Source organism: Coniophora puteana (assembly GCF_000271625.1).
Source record: "Coniophora puteana RWD-64-598 SS2 unplaced genomic scaffold CONPUscaffold_2, whole genome shotgun sequence".
Taxonomy (NCBI): domain Eukaryota; kingdom Fungi; phylum Basidiomycota; class Agaricomycetes; order Boletales; family Coniophoraceae; genus Coniophora; species Coniophora puteana.
In genome coordinates, this window is record NW_006913054.1 from 976,868 (window position 1) to 996,844 (window position 19,977).

The following is a 19,977-nucleotide window of genomic DNA, read 5'->3' on the forward strand; positions in this document are numbered from 1 at the left end:
CTCTGATTCAAGCACGAGTCATGCACTAAAGTTCTTGGATGCCACCATATCCGAAAAACCTTCCATTCATGCACTCCAATATATCATCTTTTCGGGCCCAAAGCCGAAGAGCAGCACGACGGCTCGCTTGGAGGATATTTCGAACTTTGTTTGCTGCCTTTGGTCATTGTCTGATGTGACTGCATGCTCGTGCACATCAACAACGACTATATTCACTTGTTGTACTCAGAATCTAGGAACGTAGACGTCGTGGTGTGAGATGTGCGAACATCAATAGACGCGGTCAATCTTAGATAAGATCGATGTAGTCAGATTGACTCGACGCGAAAGTTATCTCGACTCGTTGAGGTGTGCGCTATCGTCCCCCCACCCACTATGTCCCTAACGCTTTCCTCGAAAGCATCCCCTTTCCCCTTTGCAGCAGTCGCTGCCGCAACCCACACTCAAAAAGCAGTCCTCAACTACGACGAGGACGCCAAAGGCATTGAGCTCGAGCTCGATGGCTCACGCATAACCTCCGAGGACGAGATTGTCCAGGCGCTTGCTACGGACGGCGGTCTCTCAGGAGACAGCACAAAAGTACATATAATTCCGTTTCTGTATGTACGCCCATTCTGATGAACCTAGAGCTCGGTCTACTTTGCCCTCGCCAAAGCGTTGCAAACCCTGGCCAGCGTCCCGGAAATCATATCTGGGCTTGACACTTTGGATGATCACCTGGCATACCGCACCTTCCTAGTCGGCCACGATATCACAGCCGCTGACTGGATGGTATGGGGCGCCATCAAAGGTGCGTCCGCCTTCCCTTCCGTCCCTTCTTCGGCCAACGAAAGAATGAATGGCCCCGAATCAACTTCCATTCACCCCTGTCCATTGGACCCACAGGCAATGTAAAGATCATAGGTCTCCTCAAGAATAACGTGCACGTCCACCTCCTCCGCTGGTTCTCCCACATCGACAGCCTCGAGGCCGCTCAGCTCGCCGTCTCCAGTCGCGCAGAGGCCAGGGCCAACAAGGCGCGCACGAACAAGACCGCAGCAGGCTTCGCGCTCGGTCTGCAGGGCGCGAAGGAGGGACAGGTCGTCACGCGATTCCCACCCGAGCCGAGTGGTTACCTGCACATCGGACATGCGAAGGCTGCGATGCTCAACAACTACTTTGCGAAGATGTATAAAGGGAAGCTGATCCTCCGATTTGACGACACGAACCCTTCGAAGGAGCGGGTGAGGACAGCCTCTTTTGTCGAGTTTGATGCATGCGACTGATTCTGAAAGCACGCAGGCCGAGTTTGAGGATTCTATGATCGGCGACCTTGAGTTGCTTGATATCCGTCCCGACCAAGTAACGCATACGTCGGACTACTTCGACAAGATGTACGAACTCGCCCTTCAAATGATCAAGACCGGCAAGGCGTACGCCGATGACACCGAGCAGATGCAGGTTGGCAGAAACCGCGTTCTTTTGTGTTCCTAACCCATTCATCCACCGTAGATGCGCCACGAGCGAATGGAAGGCATTGCATCCAAACACCGCGATGATTCGGTGGAGGAGAACCTGAAGCACTTCGACGATATGAAGTCAGGGACCGAGACGGGCGTAAAGTGGTGCCTGCGGGCCAAGATCAGCGTGGACAACCCCAACAAGGCACTTCGCGACCCAGTCATCTACAGGTGCAACTTAGTCGCTCATCATCGCACAGGGTACGGCTTCTCTTACCTCGTCTTTGCTAATTTCTGAGCCCTGTTCGATAGGGACAAATGGAAGATATACCCAACCTACGACTTCGCATGTCCCATTGTGGACTCTATCGAAGGCGTCACTCATGCCTTAAGAACTAACGAGTACCGAGACCGTAATCCCCAGTACTTCTGGATGATTGAGGCTCTTGGTATTCGTTCAGTGCAGATTTGGGATTTCAGGTCAATCCCCTGTTTCTGATCTTCATTCCAAGGAGCTAATTACCGGTTATTAGTCGTCTGAACTTCATCTATACTTTGTTGTCGAAACGCAAGCTCCATTGGTTTGTTGACAACAACCTCGTGAGAGGCTGGGATGACCCCCGTTTCCCAACAATTCGAGGTAAAGATGATTGCGACCTTGTCCTGTGTCATGGAAGTTAATGGCCGGAAAAACAGGTATTCGCCGGCGAGGGCTGACTGTCGAGGCGCTTTCGCAGTTCATGCTGCTGCAGGGACCCTCACAGGCCATCGTCTCCCTTGAATGGGATTCCATCTGGGCCATGAACAAGAAAGCCATAGACCCAGTTGCACCCCGGTTCTGGGCTGTCGAGCATGACAACAAGTAGGTTCTGGAGTTAATATGAATACAATGTCGTCTTACATTTGACAGGGTGCCTGTTACGATTAATGGTGGACCGTCCGCTCCCGAAGTCAAGACCCTGCCTCGACACAAGAAGAACCCCGAAGTAGGCGATAAGAAAACTGTGTTCACGTCGACTGTTTTGGTCGAGCAGGAGGATGCGGCGTCATTCGAGGACCAAGAAGAGGTTAGTCGCATGTCTTCGGATGCTAAAGTGTGCTTTCATCCATATACATTCAGATTACCCTCATGGACTGGGGCAATGCCATTGTCTGCTCGAAAGAGACCGACAGCGCCGGCAAGATCACCGCGCTGACAATGGACTTGCACCTTGATGGCGATTTCCGCAAGACCAAGAAAAAGATTACGTGGCTCGCGCAGCCGACGGCTGAGCACCAGATGGTCGACGTCACGCTGCTCGATTACGACTACCTGATCACGAAGAAGAAACTTGAGGAGGAGGACGAGCTCGAGAAGTTCGTGACGCCTGTTACGGAGTTCCGGACCGAGGCGCTCGCCGACGCGAACGTGAGCACGCTCAAGAAGGGCGACATTATTCAGTTTGAACGCAAGGGATACTACATCTTCGACGGCAAGTCGGACGAGACAAGCAGGCTGGAGTTCATCCACATTCCCGACGGGCGCGCGGCGAGTCTCGCGAGTAAGGCGGGAGCCGGCGGTGCTGCGCCGACGGATCCCAACGCTGCGGCGGCGATCGCGGGCGGGACGCCGGTGACGACGAAGATGTATGATGTGGAGAAGGTGTATGGTGTTCAGCCTATACAGCCGGGGGCGACGACGAAGATGTATGAGGTAAAAAATGTGTACGAGGATTAATCGTTTGCCTCTTCTCGAAGCATGGGGTATGATGAATACTGTATCGTTCTGCTTGTAGATTAAGATAGTTGGAACATGGGATCCGTTTTCTCCCTCTGTTTTCTGTCCGTTTCTGTCCAGTAATTGCCATAGAATATCTGGCAGATGCAGGCGTGGTGAACGCGCAGACCGCGAAAGCGTATCATTCCACCTTTGCCTCGGCCAAATATTCACTGATCACTTTGCACTCGTTTGCATTATTGGCCCACGGCATTCTTGACTAACATCCTCTGACATTCGAGCGGAAAAGGGTTTCCGCATGTCAACCATTTTCTGTAATCAGTCCTCGGCGCTCGCTACCAACCTCCTTAACCATGGCGACGTTAGCGCTGTCGCCACCGACCAAGTCACCTTGCGCTTTTCGATTTAATGTCCGAGGGCTTTCGCCCAGTTCGCCCTCGCGAACTCAATAATTTGAGCTGCTTGGCTTACCTTCTTTGTTTGGATGATCCAGAAAGACATTTGATCAAACATTTTTGGGCCTAATAACGGCGACTGCAGGCTACGAAGCAGGGACAAATATCATGGCACACGGTAGAAACCTTCAAAAATTCGTCAAAAACTCCACACTGGCATCATGACTTCGGAAAATGATCTGCGGGGATAAACGAGGCCCTTCTTGACTTCATGACCGACGAGCGACGGCCGTCTTAAAGTTTCTTTCCGCCTGACACTGAGCTCGCGAGCTAAAGATGGAAAACTCAAAGGTGGAGTTCCAGAAGTACTTACAAAGGGATTCCCATTTGAGGAAGTGCATCCCATGAATGTGACCGCCTATCCGGGTACTCCGGATCTACCGACCATACGACGTGCGAGCGAAACAGGGTCACAATGCGGAGGATGGACTGAAATGTGGGATGTCGAACTATGTCGAATTCAGTTTGGGTCATATCTTGACAGGTTGGGGCCGCTGCGAACAGCGGTAGCAGTGGTGGGACTGGAAAAATACATCGTATCCGAGGTGGAGATAACCAAGAATGCATGATCAAGGCGTTGGATGTGGGTAAATGAGTGACGACGTCAGGCATATTTGCCTGGAGTTAAAACAATGCGAGGAGAAGGTCAAAGTAGAGAGACAAAACGGAGGGCCACGGAATGTCGAATATCGAATGCGACGAGGTATAGCGTGAAGTGTGTGTAGAGCTACAGAACCAAAAAGGAGGAAATGAAGAGTGATCAGGAGTACACAATATGGACAGAGGAAAAAATATGCAATGTCTAACGGTATGCTGGTGGTGGGAGACGTTCAGACGGAACTTCTTCGTATTTTCCGCCCTATACTGGCCAAATTTTCTGTCCAGGGTTTGTGCGGATTGAGATTGAAGCGGCCGCGTCTCATCGTTTCCACCAGGATAAATGATACTGGAGAGTAAAGCATGAGTATGAAGACTGCGGTGTCCGTTTGATACATACCAATAAATTCTTCTGTCGGAGCGTCAGGATGGCTATCGAACTCGAGGTAGTCGTTTCCAAAGCCTGCTATTGGAGCGGCTCGTAGCTTATCGCCAACGCGTATTGCATTGACGTGATATTGTCCTCTAGTTTGACTTGACTCATAGTCTAGTAGCTGCGGTACTTCGCGATGAGAAAGGTGGCATTTGATGAAGTACAAAAAACGTACCGAAAGACCACTAGGTGCTGCCAGCCAAAACAGTTCTGGGTCAAAACGAGTTGGCAGCCCAACAACATTTTGACTGAAGAAGGATAAGGGCGGAAGCATGCGAGTGAGTGGCGGAAGACGTACGATAGTATTGCACTCTTTGTCCCAAACATCCCTTTTACATTTATCTTCTCCTTCCCAATGACAACCTCCACTGGTTGTCTGCCCTTCCACGCAATCTCTGCTACAGTCCTGCCTGTCTTGTTGGTGATAATGGTGCGCTGGGTCGCGCTATCTTCATCCTCGCTCTCGGTATCTGAGTCCCGTCCGTTTGCGCGGATGAAGTGGGATCTCGTGAGGATGGTGAAAACAGGAGCTCCGGTCTCTGGGGTGACAAGAGTCGAGTTGAGCATGTCGGCTTTCGTGAACTTGAGGATCGTCATTGCTGGTGGCTTGACTACGGAGCGAGGATGACGGTCAGGGAAAGCCAGGGGAGCCCTCAGTGTCAAGCGGAACTTTATGTATACATACGGTGACCCCACGAGAACAGGGCCAGCGAATCAGCCAGGCCGCTTCTAGTAAATGATTCAAATCGAAACCTTGATAGACGATCTGTCGGAAGCTTTCTCCGATCATGCAATATTGGTGCACAATATTGCGGAGCTACATATCCGCAGCCAAAGTGAAGTCAGGCCCAGAACCCGGACAAAATGGAAGTCCGGCCCATTTTTTGCGCCAAAGCCGACTTTCCACGCCACGGACATTGTTTGAGCTTGCTTGTCCCTGTGGCTGCGCTGTTCTGGGGCCAAACCTGGCGCCAAACAAAAGACTGAAGTTACTCGAAGTCAACATCGACGACGACGGCAAGCAAGACGTCAATGTCCGCCCTCTGAATCGTCAACGAACATCCTCACGTTATCACTCCAATCCCTCTCTCTGCTTCCCCCTCTCTCTGCTTTCCGATCTGAACTAGGTTCAGTCGCGGCAGCTCCGTTTCTGGTTCCAATTTTCGTCCATGGTTATGGCACAGCACCGTTCGTCCCATCGAGTATCGCGCCCGCCGTCAAGCAGCACGTTATCTCGTAGAAAGTTATCGCTTCGCCACTCATCCGCCGCAAAACGCGCTCTCGCGTTCGTCAATCGCTTGCAAAGGTCAACCGTACATTCCCACGCCTCTGGCGCGTCCTCCCAGTCGTCAGAAGACACAGAGACCCCGCGTCGACCCATCCTCGCCCCCCTTCATCCCAATCTACGCCGCTTACCGTCGCGCCAGCGTTTTCTAAACAAGGACGGCATGCGAAGTGTGAGCAATGAGACTGTTGGTTCAAAACGAAAACGCGTCTCAGGTGCCAATGAGAACGGCCATGCAAGTTCGCGCTCAACGCGTGGTTCAGGGAGGACGAAAAGACACAAATATTCAGAGGAGCCGCCCAGTGACGATGCATCAGAGGCGAGTTCAATGGATGTCGATAGTAGCAAGTGGACCACCTCGGATCTGTCCGACGACGCCGCGAGTGACGAAGAAGGGTCATGTGAGTTATCTAAGATTAATGTGGGGACGCCTCATTTGCTGACGCCTCGTGTTAGCGGACGAGTTCTATATAAATGAGGCGTCTGAGAAGACCCTTCTTCGACTCAGGAAGGATGAACTCGTTCGCTTGTATCAAGCAACTGGTCTGTCGGACGATCCCGAGACCTTGACCAAACAGGATCTGGCCCAGGAAATCATCGCAGCGCGAGACGATCTCGCTTCATTGCCTCCGTCGTCTCCTCCTGCTAAGGGAGACGCCAGCGACTGCTCATCTGACGATGGCAATTCTGCTGACGTGTCTGATTTTCACGGCAAACAGCGTCCTGGGATGGTGAATGGTTTGAAACGACGAGCCACTATGAACCTCTTATCGAATGGCCAAGCAAAGCAACTGACCACTCGAAGTGCATCATTTGGACAACTCTATCCGTCTCCTGATGTCGATGAACCAGATGTGTTCTCGAGCTCCAAGCAGGTCAATGGCACTACTTTCCCGAGGTACGCTTGCTGGTCAATTCACGTGAGACGCGTTTTTGATATGTCCTATCAGACGTCGTGGGACACGTACCTCCTCTGGTCGCTCTTCTCCCGGACCTAGCTCTTCGAACACTGCTTCATCCTCACCACCCAATACTCGACTCCGGACAAGAAAGGTCTCCGCCGAGCAAACTGCCTCTCAAGCTGCTTTGAGCAAAGCCAAGGGCAAGGCAAAGCAAGTTGAGTTTGTTGAAGACGTTCAGACGCATGAGCCGGGACCTTCAGGCAGCGACAGCGAGCTCACCGACTTAGAAGTGCTGGAGGGCAAGATGACTGGTCCTAGCCCACGGCGTCTGCGCAGCAAGGATAAGAGCAAAGGTTCCTCTAGCAAGATGTCTGATGTAGAGGCCGCGGAGGACATCGAGGCGACGCCAAAGCCTCGCGCCCGCACTCGTTCAGCTTCGGCTGGAGATGAGCAGTCCGATTCACAAGATGACGAGGAAGAGGTTGATGAACTCGTTTCATCACCGTCTCCTACACCACCTCCCCAGGACGTTCGCAGGACTCCTCTTAGACGGCGTCTCCGCCCCCGCCATACTCAGAGCCGAACCGTCGCTGACGGAGGCGAAGGTGATGACGAAGAGGAAGAAGAGGAAGAAGATGAACTGGAAGAAGGTAGCGTAGACCTTGAGGAAGAAGATGAAGGCGAGGAGTCGGAGGAGACTGTTGAGGGTGAGGAGGATGAGACTTATGAGGACCCGGGCAGTAATGCTTCGGTCTCGGTCACTCCTCGCAAACTTCGCAGCGGAAAAGTGGTTGGTGACGATGAGGAAGAGGAAGAGGACATGGAGGAAGCTGAAGAGGATGTTGGAGACGAAGATGAGGAAGAGAACGAAGAAGCTGATGATGCTGACGAAGCCGAAGAGGATATTGACCTTGATGCTGAGGCTGAGCACGAAGACGCTGAAGCATTGGAGGATGATGACAGTATGTTTTCCATCCAGCTTACTTGCTTTTCTATATGCTAAGTGCACTTTCAGTTGACCTCACCGTCGCTACTGCGAAGACGCTAGTTAGACTCCGACGTGATGACTTGGTTCGTCTTTGCGAGAGCAGGGACCTTGACGTCGGGGGCACAAAGCCTCAGCTTGCTCGTTCACTGCTGCAATGGCGCGATCGCCGTACAAGCGAGTTCTCTTTTTCATCACCGTCATCAACGGGCACGGCTCGCCCACCATCGACTGTACGTGCACGCAAGCGCCGAACAAGGAGCAGCAGTCAAGGCACGACTCCTGTTCTCATGCGGTCCGATCGTGTTCACCTTGACGAACCTCGGACTCCGGAGAACAACAAGGAGCCTGAGCCTGAGCTGGAGCTGGATCTGGAGAGTTTAGGACTTGATGACCGCGAGATCCCTTATGACAAGCTCACCAAGCTCGAGAAGATCGGCAGTGGTGGCTTTAAGGATGTCTTCATTGGCAAATTCAAGGGCCGCAAGGTCGCCCTCGCCGAGTTCCGCGATCAACTAAGTTCAAGTAAGGCTGACCACTTTCAGATGGCCAATCTTCTTTGGGCTAACTGTTTGTAGTGGATATTAAGGAACTCAAGTTGCTCGGCGGCTTCGATCATCCCAATATCGTCCGTTTTGTAAGTCCTTGTTGGTGATTGGCCTTCGATATTGTTTGGGCTCACTGTGTGTTGTAGCTTGGTGTTAGCATTCCCGAAAATACGAAAGAAACACCCGTCATGATTGTCAGCGAGTTATGCTCTAACGGCGATCTTTTTGATTATGTTCGCAATGTAGCCCCGCCTACTCTTTATAAAGTTGTACGTGTGTCCACTTGATTCTTTATGCCACATGGGCTCATTATCTTCAGCTCTGCATCATGTTCGACATTGCTCGCGGCTTAGAATACTTGCATATGCGCAAACCTTCCATCATTCACAGAGACTGTAAATCGTCGAATATCCTCATTACCTCCAAGGGAGTCGCCAAAATTGCAGACTTCGGTCTTGCCAAGGTCAAGCAGTCCACCCGCTCGATGGTTCGAAGTGTAGTGGGCACAGTCAACTGGCAAGCTCCAGAGCTGTGGAGTCCTCATCCCAAGTACAACCATAAGGTGGACGTGTTCTCGTGCGCTATGGTGTTCTGGGAGATGTTGCAATGGCACGTTAGTACGAAGAAATTCCCTTGGGAGGTATGTGATGTGGGACTCCCAACTAGTCGCGAAGGAGCTAACTATTATATACAGGGTATGAACGAGCACGCTATTTATGATGCAGTTGGTGCAAAACGTCAAAGGTGAGCAGACTCTGTATCCCCTCCACACTCAATATTTCTAATGACCTCTCAAGACCTTCGATTGCTGGGTTACGGAAACAATGGTGTCCTGAAATTGTAGACCTTGTAGAACGCATGTGGGCTCAGGATGCGCAGGATCGACCAACTATGAGCGAAGTCGTCGAGGAGCTTGAACACCTTGTGACTGAGTATCGAACGCGATGATCGGCCACCCGGGACCTACCATTTATTTATTACTACATTCTATTCCGATAATCCCTGCGCAACCTCACTCAAAACTATCCGGACAGTCTACTTACCACATTATTTCGGTTTGTCTCTTTAAGCACTTGTGCCCATCATCTGTCTGTGCAACCGTATATCCGCAACTGTATCATTCCACCTAGCAATATCCAACTGCTGCTTTTGCATTATCCTCTGTTGTGTTCATAATAGTTATGACTCTGCTCGAGAGTCTGAGATTGCGTGCGACAGCATCGGCCGAATCGCGCGTGGACATAAATATGCGTGACGTCGAGGCAACAATTTAATACGTCAATGCCAGTACTAGTTCTAGTGCGCTCCGGTTCACATCATACAAGTTAGCTCCTCTTCCTCGTGTGCGGCGCGCGTCGGTCTCAGGTATATGCGCTTCCTCTCGCAATTCTCTTCTGAGGCTTCTGGGCTTACGTTCTCCAGGTAGACCTTCTTGAATGCTAATGCAAGCATTCTGCCGCTCGGCCAGGCTAGGCCGCTATGCGGTGACCCCTTCACTGGCATGTCGACCAACCAACTTGGGTCAACATCACTTTTCGCTCCGCCAGGCCAGGCAGCTCGCCACGGAGGCTCCCTCCTCTTCCTCAACAAAGCCCAAGATCCCCATTGAACCCCGTCCGCGATCCAAGTACCTGCGTCGGACGTTCACGGGCATCAAATACACGGGTTACCTCTGCGCGTCTACAGTTGTTGGAATCATCGTGCTCGGCGCGGGCATCTTCGTCCACGATGCGTTCACGTATACGGACAAGCACATCGACAAGGTTCCCATCTCCCCGCTCGCGTTGCACCCTCAGAAGGGTGGACCCAAGAACCTGCCCATTGTTGCGTCCCTCGTGGACGACCAGGAGGACGATGAAATGAAGGAACTCTCGACGAAGCCAAAGCTCGTTGTTGTTGGTGGCGGCTGGGGCGTATGTTCTTCACTCATGTTTCTTTGGGTTTGCCTTCTGACTTGAACGAGGAGGTGTTCAGGCTGTTGCAACGTTGCAATCACTGAACGCAGGAGACTACCATGTGACCGTCGTGACAGGGGAGACCTTCACCACTTTCACTCCTTTGCTGCCTTGTAAGAGTTACGGAGTGTCACGATTCGCGGCTATGTTTGACGGGAGCGAATAGCTGCTGCAGTCGGTACGGTCCAGGTTCGGAGCTTGGTTGAGCCTATCCGCAAGGTCATCGCACGTCTACGGGGTCACTTCATATCCGGAAAAGCCGTCGATCTGGTCATGGGCGAACGTCTTCTGGAAGTCGAAACGATAAGTTCAAACGGTGAAAAGAAACATATCTACGTTCCGTGAGTCTCGTAGCTCGTGCCATTCGTTAACTTTCTTAGCTCACGCCCGCTATTAGTTACGACAAGATTGTCATTGCTTGCGGCTCTGTTTCGAGTACACACGGTGTTCCCGGACTTGAACATTGCTTCCAGCTGAAGACCATTTCGGACGCTCAGGGTATTCGCCGCCGCATCATGCGTATGTGTTTTTGTGTCTTAGAAGTCCCGAGTTTAACAGCACCGCGTGCAGAGAACTTCGAAGTTGCCAGCCTTCCGACCACCACGCCTGAAGAGCGGAAGCGATTGCTAAGCTTTGTGGTGTGTGGTGGTGGACCTACGGGTGTGGAGACGGCCGCCGTACGTGTTATCTCTGTCGCGCCGTCGTTCCTTCGGACGCTGAAGCGGCCTCTATAGGAGATCTACGATTTCTGCCAGGAGGATATCATGAACTACGTGAGGATCTTTTTAATGCGTCAGTTCTGTAACACTAACTGGATCAAGTATCCTAAAATATGCCGGGAGGAGGTTTCTATACATGTCATTCAATCTCGGGAACATATCCTTAACACCGTGCGTGGTACTCCGTGAACCGTTTATGACTCGTACCTGAATAACGTGCCCGTAGTACTCGGAGGCGATCTCAAAATATGCTGAGGTTCGTCTCCCCTGTTCTATACTCGTTTGGCCCTCAGAACTCATGCCCGCCTTCAGGACAAGTTCGCGCGCGATAAGGTTGACCTAATCGTCAACTCGCATGTCGCCGCCGTGCACCCTGATCACGTCGTGTACACCACCCGCGATGAGAACGGTAAAACCATCGAGCACCAGATCCCTACCAACTTTGTCCTTTGGTCAACCGGCATTGCTATGAACCCATTCTCGCAGCGTGTCTCGGATCTGCTGCCGAACCAGGTGCACAAGAAGGCAGTCGTCACGGACTCGCAGCTCCGCGTGAAGGGCGCGCCGCGTGGAGAGGTGTATGCTATCGGTGACTGTGCTACTGTGGGTACAAACTGCGTAGAGGCGATGGAAGAACTAAGTTTTTTTTGGAGATTGAAACTTCGCTCATCGCCAATCTGCTAGAGCTCGTCGAAGAGTCCGACAAGGATAAGAACGGCAAGATTGACTTTGATGAGTGGGAGTTTATGGGTAAGACCACCGGCTTCAGGTCATAGACGGAGTTGACTAAATTGTCCCAGTACGCAGGATTAAGCAACAGATCCCTCTGGCCGAGGATCACCTCCAGAAAGTAAGTCCATGTTCAATGTTTACTTCTAGACAGGAAAGGTTTACGACTATTTGGGTTAGGTTCGCCACTTGTTTGAACTCTATGATGCCGACCATGACGGTAGCCTCACTCTGAACGAACTCGCCGTCCTCCTCCAAGATGTCGGCAACAAGATCACCGCTCTGCCTGCTGTAAGCATATCCCACACACGCGCATCCTCCCCTCCTCGCGATTCTGACTCGTCCACGCAGACCGCCCAAGTAGCCTCTCAGCAAGGCAAATACCTCGGCAAGAAACTGAGCAAGATGGCAAAGGCCAAGCCTAACCTCGTCGAGCACGGCCTTTACGACACCGACGAAGCCGTCTCGTCGGCATTCCGGTACTCACACCTGGGCAATCTGGCGTACATCGGTAACGCGGCGGTGTTCGATCTCGGAAAGATGTCGTTCATGGGCGGGCTCCTCGCCATGTATGCGTGGCGGAGCGTGTACTGGAGCGAGCAGGTGTCGGCAAGGACGCGCGCACTGCTTATGATTGATTGGATTATTCGGTAAATATTTTTAGAGATTATGCCTGCTGCTATGAGACTGACTGTTTCTTTTTAGGGGCGTGTGGGGAAGAGACCTTTCTATACTTTGAAACGGCCAACGGACCCTACTAGCTCTCATTCTTCATTTTACATATTTAGATGTCTAGATTTGCACAACAAGACGATTATCGTGGATCCTTTGTCATTAATCGAGTCATCGGCACTCTTGCTTTCAAGATATCCCAAATATTGCACCATTTTGTTGTGTCCTAGTGTACTACTCGTGGCACTCGAGGGACCCAACGATTGCTATCCGCCCTGTAAAGGAGGTTTGATTCGGCGCGAGGATCGTCATCTTGCGGTTTTTGACATCTATGCTTGTGCTGTCGAACATCCGTCAATAACGACGAACGCAATCGACCGAGGGGTTTCGTAGGGCTTACACATAAAGGTATCCGACGACGGTCAAGTCCAGGACTTCTTCGTCGTAACGTTCGGCTTCGTCCGGGTTGGGCGGCGAAAGGAGCGCAAGCACTGCATCGAGAAGGCCCGAACCTGGCGAAGCAGGATCGACAGGGACGGGCTGCATCTCCGAGACGGTGCGACTTGCTCCGATTGGAAGGGCGGAAGAAGGCGCCATCGCCTCTGAAACAAATACGCAATGAAAGTCAGGAACGAGCGACGGACGGCGTCATTCGACGGAGATGCTGTGTACCTCCTCCGATGCGGTAGATTGTCAGTGTGTCGAAGTCGACGACGGACGACGACGGCGAGAGGATGAGGTCCGTGAGTGCTTCTCCTCCCAGCGTCGCGGCGGACAGGCCGGGGGGCGGGTCGATTTTCTGGCCGTACATGTACGCCTGCATCTGGTACTTTTGCACGCGCTCGCGGTAGCTGTGGTCGAGCTCGACGACGCCGCCGGATTTTGGGATCTTGAGAACGATGAGCTTCGCGCTGAAGAGGCGTTGCATTTCGACGGTGAGCTTTTCGTGGCCGACGACGAGGATGACGTTCACTGTGAGTCCGAATAAAGGTAAATAGAAAGACACGAAGAGATTGAGTGAGGTGCACCTCGGAAGGCATCGACGCATGCTTTGATGAGGGAGTGTCTGCGTTCGGCTTCTCCTGCTGGACCAGAGGCAAAGGTGGAGGGCGTGTCGATAATGAACCCGGACGCTCGACCTTCAGCGTCATTTTCGTGTCTGTCGTAAGCATTCTCCCCAAGGTTTCGAATGAGACGGTCGAGCAAGAGTGGATTCCGCTTGATGTCGGTGTGCCCATACCAGTACGACAAGGGCAAGAGCGCGTTTGACGACAGCGCGGTCGGTGCCGAGGTCGCTGTGGCTCCGAACGGGTTTGCGGGGGAGGAGGTGGATATTGGACTAGAGACCGGTGCTGCAGAGACACAGCCAGGCACGGACCACGCACCCTACGGCATTCATGGATTCGACTCACAGGATAGAACACCGGCGGCTACTACTCACCTCACTCGGATCCGTGTTCACTAATAGAGGGCTCCACTTTTGACCGGCACGAACTGCGTAGTTGGTCAGTATCTTGCAGATCGTTGTCTTTCCAGAATTCTCGGGTCCCAGGACCAAGACACGAGGGGGTTCGGAGCTGGCTCTTGGATCGTCGCCAGGTATAGGAGAGCCCCGAATAGCACTCTGTGCTCGGACGCGCATCTGTTCAAAGGCGATGTGAAGGTTGGCGTAGGCACTCATAGGGGTTTCTTCTGAAACATATTCTGTTGAAGCTGTACCGGTGACGTGCAGAAGGTTGAGGTGGTTGGTGTGTGCGAGGCATTAGGTTGGAGGAAGACTCATCTCGAGCGTGCAGCCCTGCCAGGTGTACACAGCAGCCTTGCATTCACATCCAAAGATGTATGTTTTGCCTTCTGCGAGTTCTGCGCCGAAGATTTCTGCGAGACCACGCACGAGCTAATATTAACGTATCATGTTTCAGCCGATCCTGTGGGGCAATTCTTGGACGCACCTTGATAGCAAGCACTGCTCCTGGGTCGAGCTCAAACCTGTACTCTGTCTCTGGACCGAGATCCCATTTTTTGGTTGTAGACACTGTGTTCTCTAATGCCTCTGACATCAGGGAAGCAGTAGTGACTGAAAGTGGATCAAGGATCGCTCAAGCTCACTCTCGAGTCTAGTCAGTATGTCGGACGAAGGCTCCGAAGGACGATTCACCCGTGGAGAACGGTGCAGATGGTGGATGGGCACTGGGCACACTAACTCAGGCAGACTGGCGTTAAGCTCAGAGTCAACGGCGGACGGCGGCAAAGCCTCGTTGATCACGGAGACGGAGGAACTCTTTTGGATGACAGGATGTTATTAGTGTTGTTCGGTGCCTGTGTGGCTGTCGGCGTATCGCTGTTCAGACTTGCCGCCGCTCTCTCCGCCCAGCACGGATATCACGCTTCTCGCAGAGCCGCGTTCACAGACAACCGACTTATGGCCACACATTCACTAAAAAGTATTAAGCGCCAAGGGGTGTTCTCTTATAAACCCTGGCCTCTTCATCAGATCGCCAGTCCAAGGTGCTCTCCAGCTCAGGCTCACCCTCACACTAGACCATGGACACCAGCAGTGCAAGCGAGCACTCTGCAAAGCATCATGCCGACGAGGCTCATGTCTCGACCGTCAAGAATGCCCAGGTCGATACCGCCGCTCAGCTCGTCGCTGGTTCAGCCGTCCGCCTCACCCCTGAGGAAGCCCTCCGACTCAGGTAGACACCGCGTTTACCCCGGATTTTCACTACTTTATTAACGTGCAATGTCCAGGCGCAAAATAGACTTGCACATTATGCCTCTAATGTGTAGTAAGTAATGCTGTTGTGCAGGTTATCCAAACTGCTCTGACCCCCCTTCTGCAGCTATGTACTTGTCAGTACGACTCACTTCATCGCATTTGGCAGTTTCTGAAAGAATGTCAGGATTCAATTCTTAGACAAGACTACACTTGGAGAGGCGGCGGTCCTAGGCATCATGTATGTCTTCTCGCTTATCTTATCTTTGTCAACTGTGTTGACTTATGGTTAAAGACCTGGAGCTCATTTAACCGAGACGCAATTCAACTGGCTCGGCACGATCTTTTACCTGAGCTACCTGGTCTTCCAGTACCCCCAGAACCTAGCTCTCCAGCGCTTCCCTGTGGGCCGATGGGTAACGTGAGTGAACAGATGAAGCTTCCGATCAGTCCTCTTGACGTTCTCTATCAGCATCAATATATTCCTCTGGGCAGTCATTCTGCTCTGTCATGCAGCCTGCTCTTCCTTTGGAGGACTTTTCACAGTCCGTTTCCTGCTGGGTGTTTGCGAGGGTGCCGTCACCCCCGGGTTTATGATCGTTACATCCATGTTCTACACCCGTGAAGAGCAGACAAGGCGTGTCGGTTACTGGTGTAAGTCTTCGGCTGCTTGTCGGCTGCTTGTCAGGCGCCCTTACTTATGTGCATGATTCTCTAGTCTTGATGAACGGAGTCGCAGTCATCTTTCTAGGATTCATCAGTTTCGGTGTCCTGCATACCCACACGGGCGCATTCCTGCCTTGGCAATGGTATGTCGCTGCTAGCCTCACATATATACCATCCCTGACCGTGATTCGTTCCGCTTAGGCTCATGGTCATCACCGGGACAATTACACTGGTCGTTTCAGTGCTTTTCTGGTATGCTATCCAAAGACACTGAAATAAATCAAAGTTGATCCTTTTCTGCGCAAAGGTTCTTCTTCCCAGATTCGCCTACCACGGCTTGGTTCCTCACCCCTGAAGAACGCATCCTCGCCATCGAGCGTATCCGCGAGAACCAAACTGGTGTTGAGAACAAGCACTTCAAATGGGATCAGTGCGCTCATTTCTATTATTGTTCATTTGATATATACTCACGTTGCCCTGTGCAGGTTCTGGGAAACGATCAAGGACCCTAGGACGTGGCTGTTTGCGTTGTTCGCCGGCACATCGTGAGTCGCTTCTTTCTCCCTGCGACAAGAATTCTTTTCTCACCCCCATTTTCAGGAACGTCGTCAATTCGGTTGGTACACGAATAAGATCGATGACCGGACCGAAATGGCTGATTCATATTTGCAGCTAACAAATCAACGCCAGCTGATCGTCGCGCAGTTTGGATTCAACGATATCCAAACGACTTTGCTTGGTTGCGTCGATGGGGTTGTCGAAAGTGAGCTACGATATATGGTTCTATTTGAGCATGACTAACCTGCCTTCTTAGTTGTCTCCATCTTCGTTGGTGTCACGCTAGCATCCCAAAAACATGTCGGCAGGGCATTCTCCGGCGTGTTGATGTATGTTCCGGCGATTCTCGGCGCAATCCTGGTCAGCGCATTACCCTACTCCGACACAGTGGGCCTGCTGTTCTCGTACTGGCTCTCCAGTAAGTAATGCACCTTAGGCTGAAACGGCTTGAAGGAGAGCTCACCACACCAAATTGAACTAGTCTTTGCCATTGCTCCGTTCAGCATCTTCTTGGGCTGGATAGGTGCCATCACCTCCGGACACACTAGGCGCATCACGACCAACGCCATCGTCCTGTGTGGCTACGCTATTGGAAACGCTGTGAGCCAGTTTATGTGGAAGGCCGAGTACCAGCCACGGTAAGTAGCCTTTCACCCTCACGCATCTCGCGTCTCATCTGCCGTCTTTTCTCATCTCACTGACTAATAGGAACCACATTCCATGGGCCGTGATCACCGCATGCAACTTCGCCGCGGGTGTCATGCTCATCCTCATCCGCTTCTGGCTTGCATCCGAGAACAAGAAACGCGATGCCGAGGGGTACGACGATACGTACGACAGCGTGTATATCGCCGAGGAGCAGGCTGATGGGAGCACCCTGGAGAAGAAGGTCGACAAGGTGGGTCTCATTGATATCAATTACCTGAATGGAAGTCTGAAGAAACGTATAGGCTTTCTTGGACCTTACGGACAAGCAAAACCGGGAGTTCCGGTACATTCTCTGATTTAGTGTTTGGTGTTTGTTAGATCGCGCATACCCTTCAGGTTGATTGGTTGTCATATAGTCACTGTTAATTGTACGTCTTGTTTTATGCGTTAACGAGTTATTATTATCATCTGTGTGCATAAGAGAAAGCTAGTGCTGTACATTTGCCCGAACTCTGTCGCGACTGCAGCTATATAACTTACCGCTCATGTACGTACCATCGATGTTATTGGGTCAAGCGTCAGAATATGAAAACAATATTGTGAACCATTAGTGAAGTTAATCCTCCCTCATACAATATTTCTCTACACTATGACTCAAAACCTATCAGGGTTCGGAATGCCGTGAAAAAGAATTCCGTAGTCTACAAAGCCAGCTTCAGCTTTCAAATTGTTGTACTCATCCACGTTCGTAGTCATGAGGCAATCGCTCTCCTTCCCATTCATCCCGTCGAACATGCGACGAACACAATAAATGGGAATAGTCTCGTTTGGGACCGCCTCAGGATAGGCGAAACCGACGAGGAGCTGTTCGATGTATTTCTCTTCTCTGACGAGCCGCTCGAGCTCCTTGCGGTCGAGGGTGTAAAAGTTGTCGGTGTGCTCATTGGACCACGCCCGCCAGATGGGCATCGTCCCGACCTGCGGGCCGACAAACACCTTGCAAAGCACGCCCTCGTCGACGCTCTCCCCTCCACCCGGGACGCGGAACGCTTGCTCGATCGCTAGCCCGTAGTAGTGATCTTGCATGTCGTTTCGATACATTTTGTAGAGGGGCTGCGCCTCGACCTTGGCGGCCTCGCCGCGTCTTTCGAGGACGGCACGTTCCAGGATGTGCTTGGCCTTTGTGCGTAGGTCGGCGGGGAGGAAGTCGAGTGTCGAGCGGACTCTGTAGCCGATGGCCACCCATGTGTATGGCTCTTCTTCTAGGGACTTTTCCCATCCCTTGATGTCGAGACTAAACGAAATGGTTAGGTGCTGTGCCTAGCTTTGAACAGGTGCGCTGACTTACTGATGAGTCCCTCCCTGAAGAGTCATGTTGAATTAGCAATAAGGTTCAGCTTTGTTACGCCGCTGAGCTTACAAGATAGAGGTAGGATTGGGCCTTCTTGAAGGCCTCCTTGGAAGCTTCATCCAAAGATTCTAAACCTCCACTGATATCCATTGATGCACATATGGTGAGCGTGCTACTGAAAGAGGCTGCTGCGTCGACTTTGAGCTCGTGGGCAGATTTCTGCAAGGCAGAGGGACTTTAGTAGGTCGGTACATCAAACAAAATGATATGCTACCTACCGCCGATGACCTCTTTTCGGTGACTTCATTGGCCATGCAACCACCAAGATCGACACCAATGATGACAGCATGCCCTTCGGATGCAAGGATAGCTTCGATATCTTGGGCCTTGCTAAGGTTTGATTCGTTGTTATTGATAATATCCGCAAGACTTTTCGCCAAGTGCGGTAGCAGAGAGAGACTCGTCGGCTTCAGTAACGAGAGGTGAACTTTCTTGTAGACGCGTCGGTTCGTGATAAAAAGCTCGGAAGACGACGACAGCTGTGTTCTGGACTCGTCATAGTGGGCAGACACCTTCCCGGTGATGCCCCACGACTTGACGCTTGCCTCGATGTCTACACTTGCGTAGCCTTTCTTCACAGTGGATGCTGCCTCAGCCGAGTAAGAAATAGTGCTCTCGGTTTCCGTGTGCCGAATAGGTGTGAGTGCAAAACGATTCAAGAGATCTGAGTCGGGCGGGAAGTCTACGAGCGGACTAAAGCAGATGCCGGCTTTGGAGAAGCTGAAACCCATTGAGATGGTACTTGCGCTGACCTTTAAAACGAAATTGGTATTATTGATCATGTTCTGGATCGAACATCCGTTGTAACATTATGCTCACCATCTCTTTGGTGAGCTGAGGCTCAGCTTTCAATAGTACTGATGGCGTCACAGGGAGGGCTGGAGCGGTCGGCTGTGGGTCAGTCTTTGCGACAGGCTTATGGGAGGACATGGTATAGGATGGGGTATATGACTATGCCTAGACGAAGGGCAAATGAAAGGGTCGAAAAGCAGCGAGAACTCAGGGGATGAGGGAGGGGAGCATTGCTCAGGTGGTAGCCAGTCTTAAAGAGAGCAGAGGGTTTGGCTTGGATGACCGCAACAAGAACTCTTCTGCACTCAGGAGTGTCCCTCAAGGGCATCGCGGAGAGAATGAAGTACCGGTCGAATATGAGAACTGCGGGACGTCATAAAGTGCCTGAACAGCGTAGGCACTGATCCACGTCAGCAGGTAAAGACAAAGCGCAAGAGATCAAGTTGCAGAACAAGAGATGCTTCATGTCTGTGCACGAACCCCGCGAGATGGGATGCATAGGTGGCGCGAAGGCGGATACGAAGAGAGGGACTAATCGTGCCTAGAACACGATGGCGGAACGTTGGTGGAATGGATGGTGCCTCGACCGCTTGAAGGCGTCGTTAGTCGGGATCGAGAAAACGGCGTTGAGTGTCAAGAACTTAGTAGTGCCTGTCCTGAATGCCTTCATACAGGCGCAGCAGGTACGTGCCTTGCAATCAAGTTGCCCTTCATTAAACGGAAGGCATACTAGTCGTCCCGGGCTCACCG

At 51.9% G+C, this 19,977-nt stretch overlaps 6 protein-coding genes across 6 annotated transcripts; 4 read left to right on the plus strand and 2 right to left on the minus strand.

Annotated features, from left to right (window-relative positions):
* The first annotated feature begins 352 nt into the window (after nucleotides 1–352).
* CONPUDRAFT_117132 (glutamate-tRNA ligase) lies at nucleotides 353–3,250 on the plus strand. Its single transcript, XM_007766373.1, has 10 exons — nucleotides 353–579; nucleotides 628–790; nucleotides 886–1,223; nucleotides 1,282–1,440; nucleotides 1,492–1,700; nucleotides 1,752–1,919; nucleotides 1,973–2,079; nucleotides 2,136–2,301; nucleotides 2,350–2,506; nucleotides 2,560–3,250. The coding sequence occupies exons 1-10, from the start codon at nucleotides 376–378 to the stop codon at nucleotides 3,154–3,156; spliced, it is 2,268 nt and encodes a 755-aa protein (XP_007764563.1). The 5' UTR covers nucleotides 353–375; the 3' UTR covers nucleotides 3,157–3,250.
* Nucleotides 3,251–4,050: 800 nt separating this feature from the next.
* CONPUDRAFT_162217 (uncharacterized protein) lies at nucleotides 4,051–5,271 on the minus strand. The gene is made up of 4 exons (XM_007766374.1): nucleotides 4,940–5,271; nucleotides 4,817–4,889; nucleotides 4,609–4,762; nucleotides 4,051–4,557 (listed from the first exon to the last, which is right to left on the minus strand). Exons 1-4 carry the CDS (start codon nucleotides 5,236–5,238, stop codon nucleotides 4,442–4,444), a joined length of 642 nt encoding a protein of 213 aa, XP_007764564.1. The 5' UTR covers nucleotides 5,239–5,271; the 3' UTR covers nucleotides 4,051–4,441.
* Nucleotides 5,272–7,824: 2,553 nt separating this feature from the next.
* CONPUDRAFT_47297 (kinase-like protein) lies at nucleotides 7,825–9,309 on the plus strand (the record flags this gene model as incomplete). The annotated part of the gene is made up of 6 exons (XM_007765812.1): nucleotides 7,825–8,338; nucleotides 8,392–8,450; nucleotides 8,508–8,630; nucleotides 8,681–9,001; nucleotides 9,056–9,105; nucleotides 9,159–9,309. 6 exons carry the CDS (start codon nucleotides 7,825–7,827, stop codon nucleotides 9,307–9,309), a joined length of 1,218 nt encoding a protein of 405 aa, XP_007764002.1.
* Nucleotides 9,310–9,682: 373 nt separating this feature from the next.
* Nucleotides 9,683–14,639, plus strand: CONPUDRAFT_79636 (nucleotide-binding domain-containing protein). The gene is made up of 21 exons (XM_007766056.1): nucleotides 9,683–9,726; nucleotides 9,784–10,274; nucleotides 10,336–10,429; nucleotides 10,483–10,657; nucleotides 10,714–10,835; nucleotides 10,887–10,993; nucleotides 11,051–11,089; nucleotides 11,138–11,206; nucleotides 11,262–11,291; nucleotides 11,348–11,638; nucleotides 11,689–11,785; nucleotides 11,836–11,885; nucleotides 11,945–12,055; nucleotides 12,116–12,414; nucleotides 12,470–12,776; nucleotides 12,837–13,038; nucleotides 13,109–13,410; nucleotides 13,467–13,822; nucleotides 13,878–14,162; nucleotides 14,220–14,333; nucleotides 14,389–14,639. Exons 2-15 carry the CDS (start codon nucleotides 9,798–9,800, stop codon nucleotides 12,501–12,503), a joined length of 1,995 nt encoding a protein of 664 aa, XP_007764246.1. The 5' UTR covers nucleotides 9,683–9,726; nucleotides 9,784–9,797; the 3' UTR covers nucleotides 12,504–12,776; nucleotides 12,837–13,038; nucleotides 13,109–13,410; nucleotides 13,467–13,822; nucleotides 13,878–14,162; nucleotides 14,220–14,333; nucleotides 14,389–14,639.
* Nucleotides 14,640–14,946: 307 nt separating this feature from the next.
* CONPUDRAFT_79637 (MFS general substrate transporter) lies at nucleotides 14,947–17,651 on the plus strand. Its single transcript, XM_007766057.1, has 16 exons — nucleotides 14,947–15,132; nucleotides 15,188–15,225; nucleotides 15,280–15,289; nucleotides 15,340–15,393; nucleotides 15,448–15,573; nucleotides 15,625–15,806; nucleotides 15,871–15,961; nucleotides 16,020–16,070; nucleotides 16,126–16,248; nucleotides 16,304–16,363; nucleotides 16,419–16,434; nucleotides 16,491–16,581; nucleotides 16,633–16,794; nucleotides 16,858–17,014; nucleotides 17,085–17,274; nucleotides 17,327–17,651. The coding sequence occupies exons 1-16, from the start codon at nucleotides 14,981–14,983 to the stop codon at nucleotides 17,378–17,380; spliced, it is 1,557 nt and encodes a 518-aa protein (XP_007764247.1). The 5' UTR covers nucleotides 14,947–14,980; the 3' UTR covers nucleotides 17,381–17,651.
* A 27-nt stretch (nucleotides 17,652–17,678) lies between these two features.
* On the minus strand, nucleotides 17,679–19,365 carry CONPUDRAFT_69874 (uncharacterized protein; the record flags this gene model as incomplete). The annotated part of the gene is made up of 5 exons (XM_007765974.1): nucleotides 17,679–18,318; nucleotides 18,373–18,386; nucleotides 18,445–18,594; nucleotides 18,654–19,187; nucleotides 19,255–19,365. The coding sequence occupies 5 exons, from the start codon at nucleotides 19,363–19,365 to the stop codon at nucleotides 17,679–17,681; spliced, it is 1,449 nt and encodes a 482-aa protein (XP_007764164.1).
* Nucleotides 19,366–19,977: the final 612 nt, after the last annotated feature.

Excerpts from the sequence above, each read along its gene's own strand:
- CONPUDRAFT_117132 (XM_007766373.1), top strand. The coding sequence starts at position 376 with ATGTCCCTAACGCTTTCCTCGAAAGCATCCCCTTTCCCCTTTGCAGCA. Across the intron at positions 2,080-2,135 it reads CCGTTTCCCAACAATTCGAG|GTATTCGCCGGCGAGGGCTG; the intron begins GTAAAGATGATT and ends CCGGAAAAACAG. Across the intron at positions 2,507-2,559 it reads CATTCGAGGACCAAGAAGAG|ATTACCCTCATGGACTGGGG; the intron begins GTTAGTCGCATG and ends ATATACATTCAG.
- CONPUDRAFT_162217 (XM_007766374.1), bottom strand. The coding sequence starts at position 5,238 with ATGACGATCCTCAAGTTCACGAAAGCCGACATGCTCAACTCGACTCTT. Across the intron at positions 4,890-4,939 it reads ACAAAGAGTGCAATACTATC|TCAAAATGTTGTTGGGCTGC; the intron begins GTACGTCTTCCG and ends ATCCTTCTTCAG. Across the intron at positions 4,558-4,608 it reads TCCGACAGAAGAATTTATTG|TATCATTTATCCTGGTGGAA; the intron begins GTATGTATCAAA and ends TTTACTCTCCAG.
- CONPUDRAFT_79636 (XM_007766056.1), top strand. The coding sequence starts at position 9,798 with ATGCTAATGCAAGCATTCTGCCGCTCGGCCAGGCTAGGCCGCTATGCG. Across the intron at positions 11,207-11,261 it reads GGGAACATATCCTTAACACC|TACTCGGAGGCGATCTCAAA; the intron begins GTGCGTGGTACT and ends ACGTGCCCGTAG. Across the intron at positions 12,056-12,115 it reads AGATCACCGCTCTGCCTGCT|ACCGCCCAAGTAGCCTCTCA; the intron begins GTAAGCATATCC and ends TCGTCCACGCAG.
- CONPUDRAFT_79637 (XM_007766057.1), top strand. The coding sequence starts at position 14,981 with ATGGACACCAGCAGTGCAAGCGAGCACTCTGCAAAGCATCATGCCGAC. Across the intron at positions 15,133-15,187 it reads GAGGAAGCCCTCCGACTCAG|GCGCAAAATAGACTTGCACA; the intron begins GTAGACACCGCG and ends TGCAATGTCCAG. Across the intron at positions 16,795-16,857 it reads GTTCTCGTACTGGCTCTCCA|TCTTTGCCATTGCTCCGTTC; the intron begins GTAAGTAATGCA and ends AAATTGAACTAG.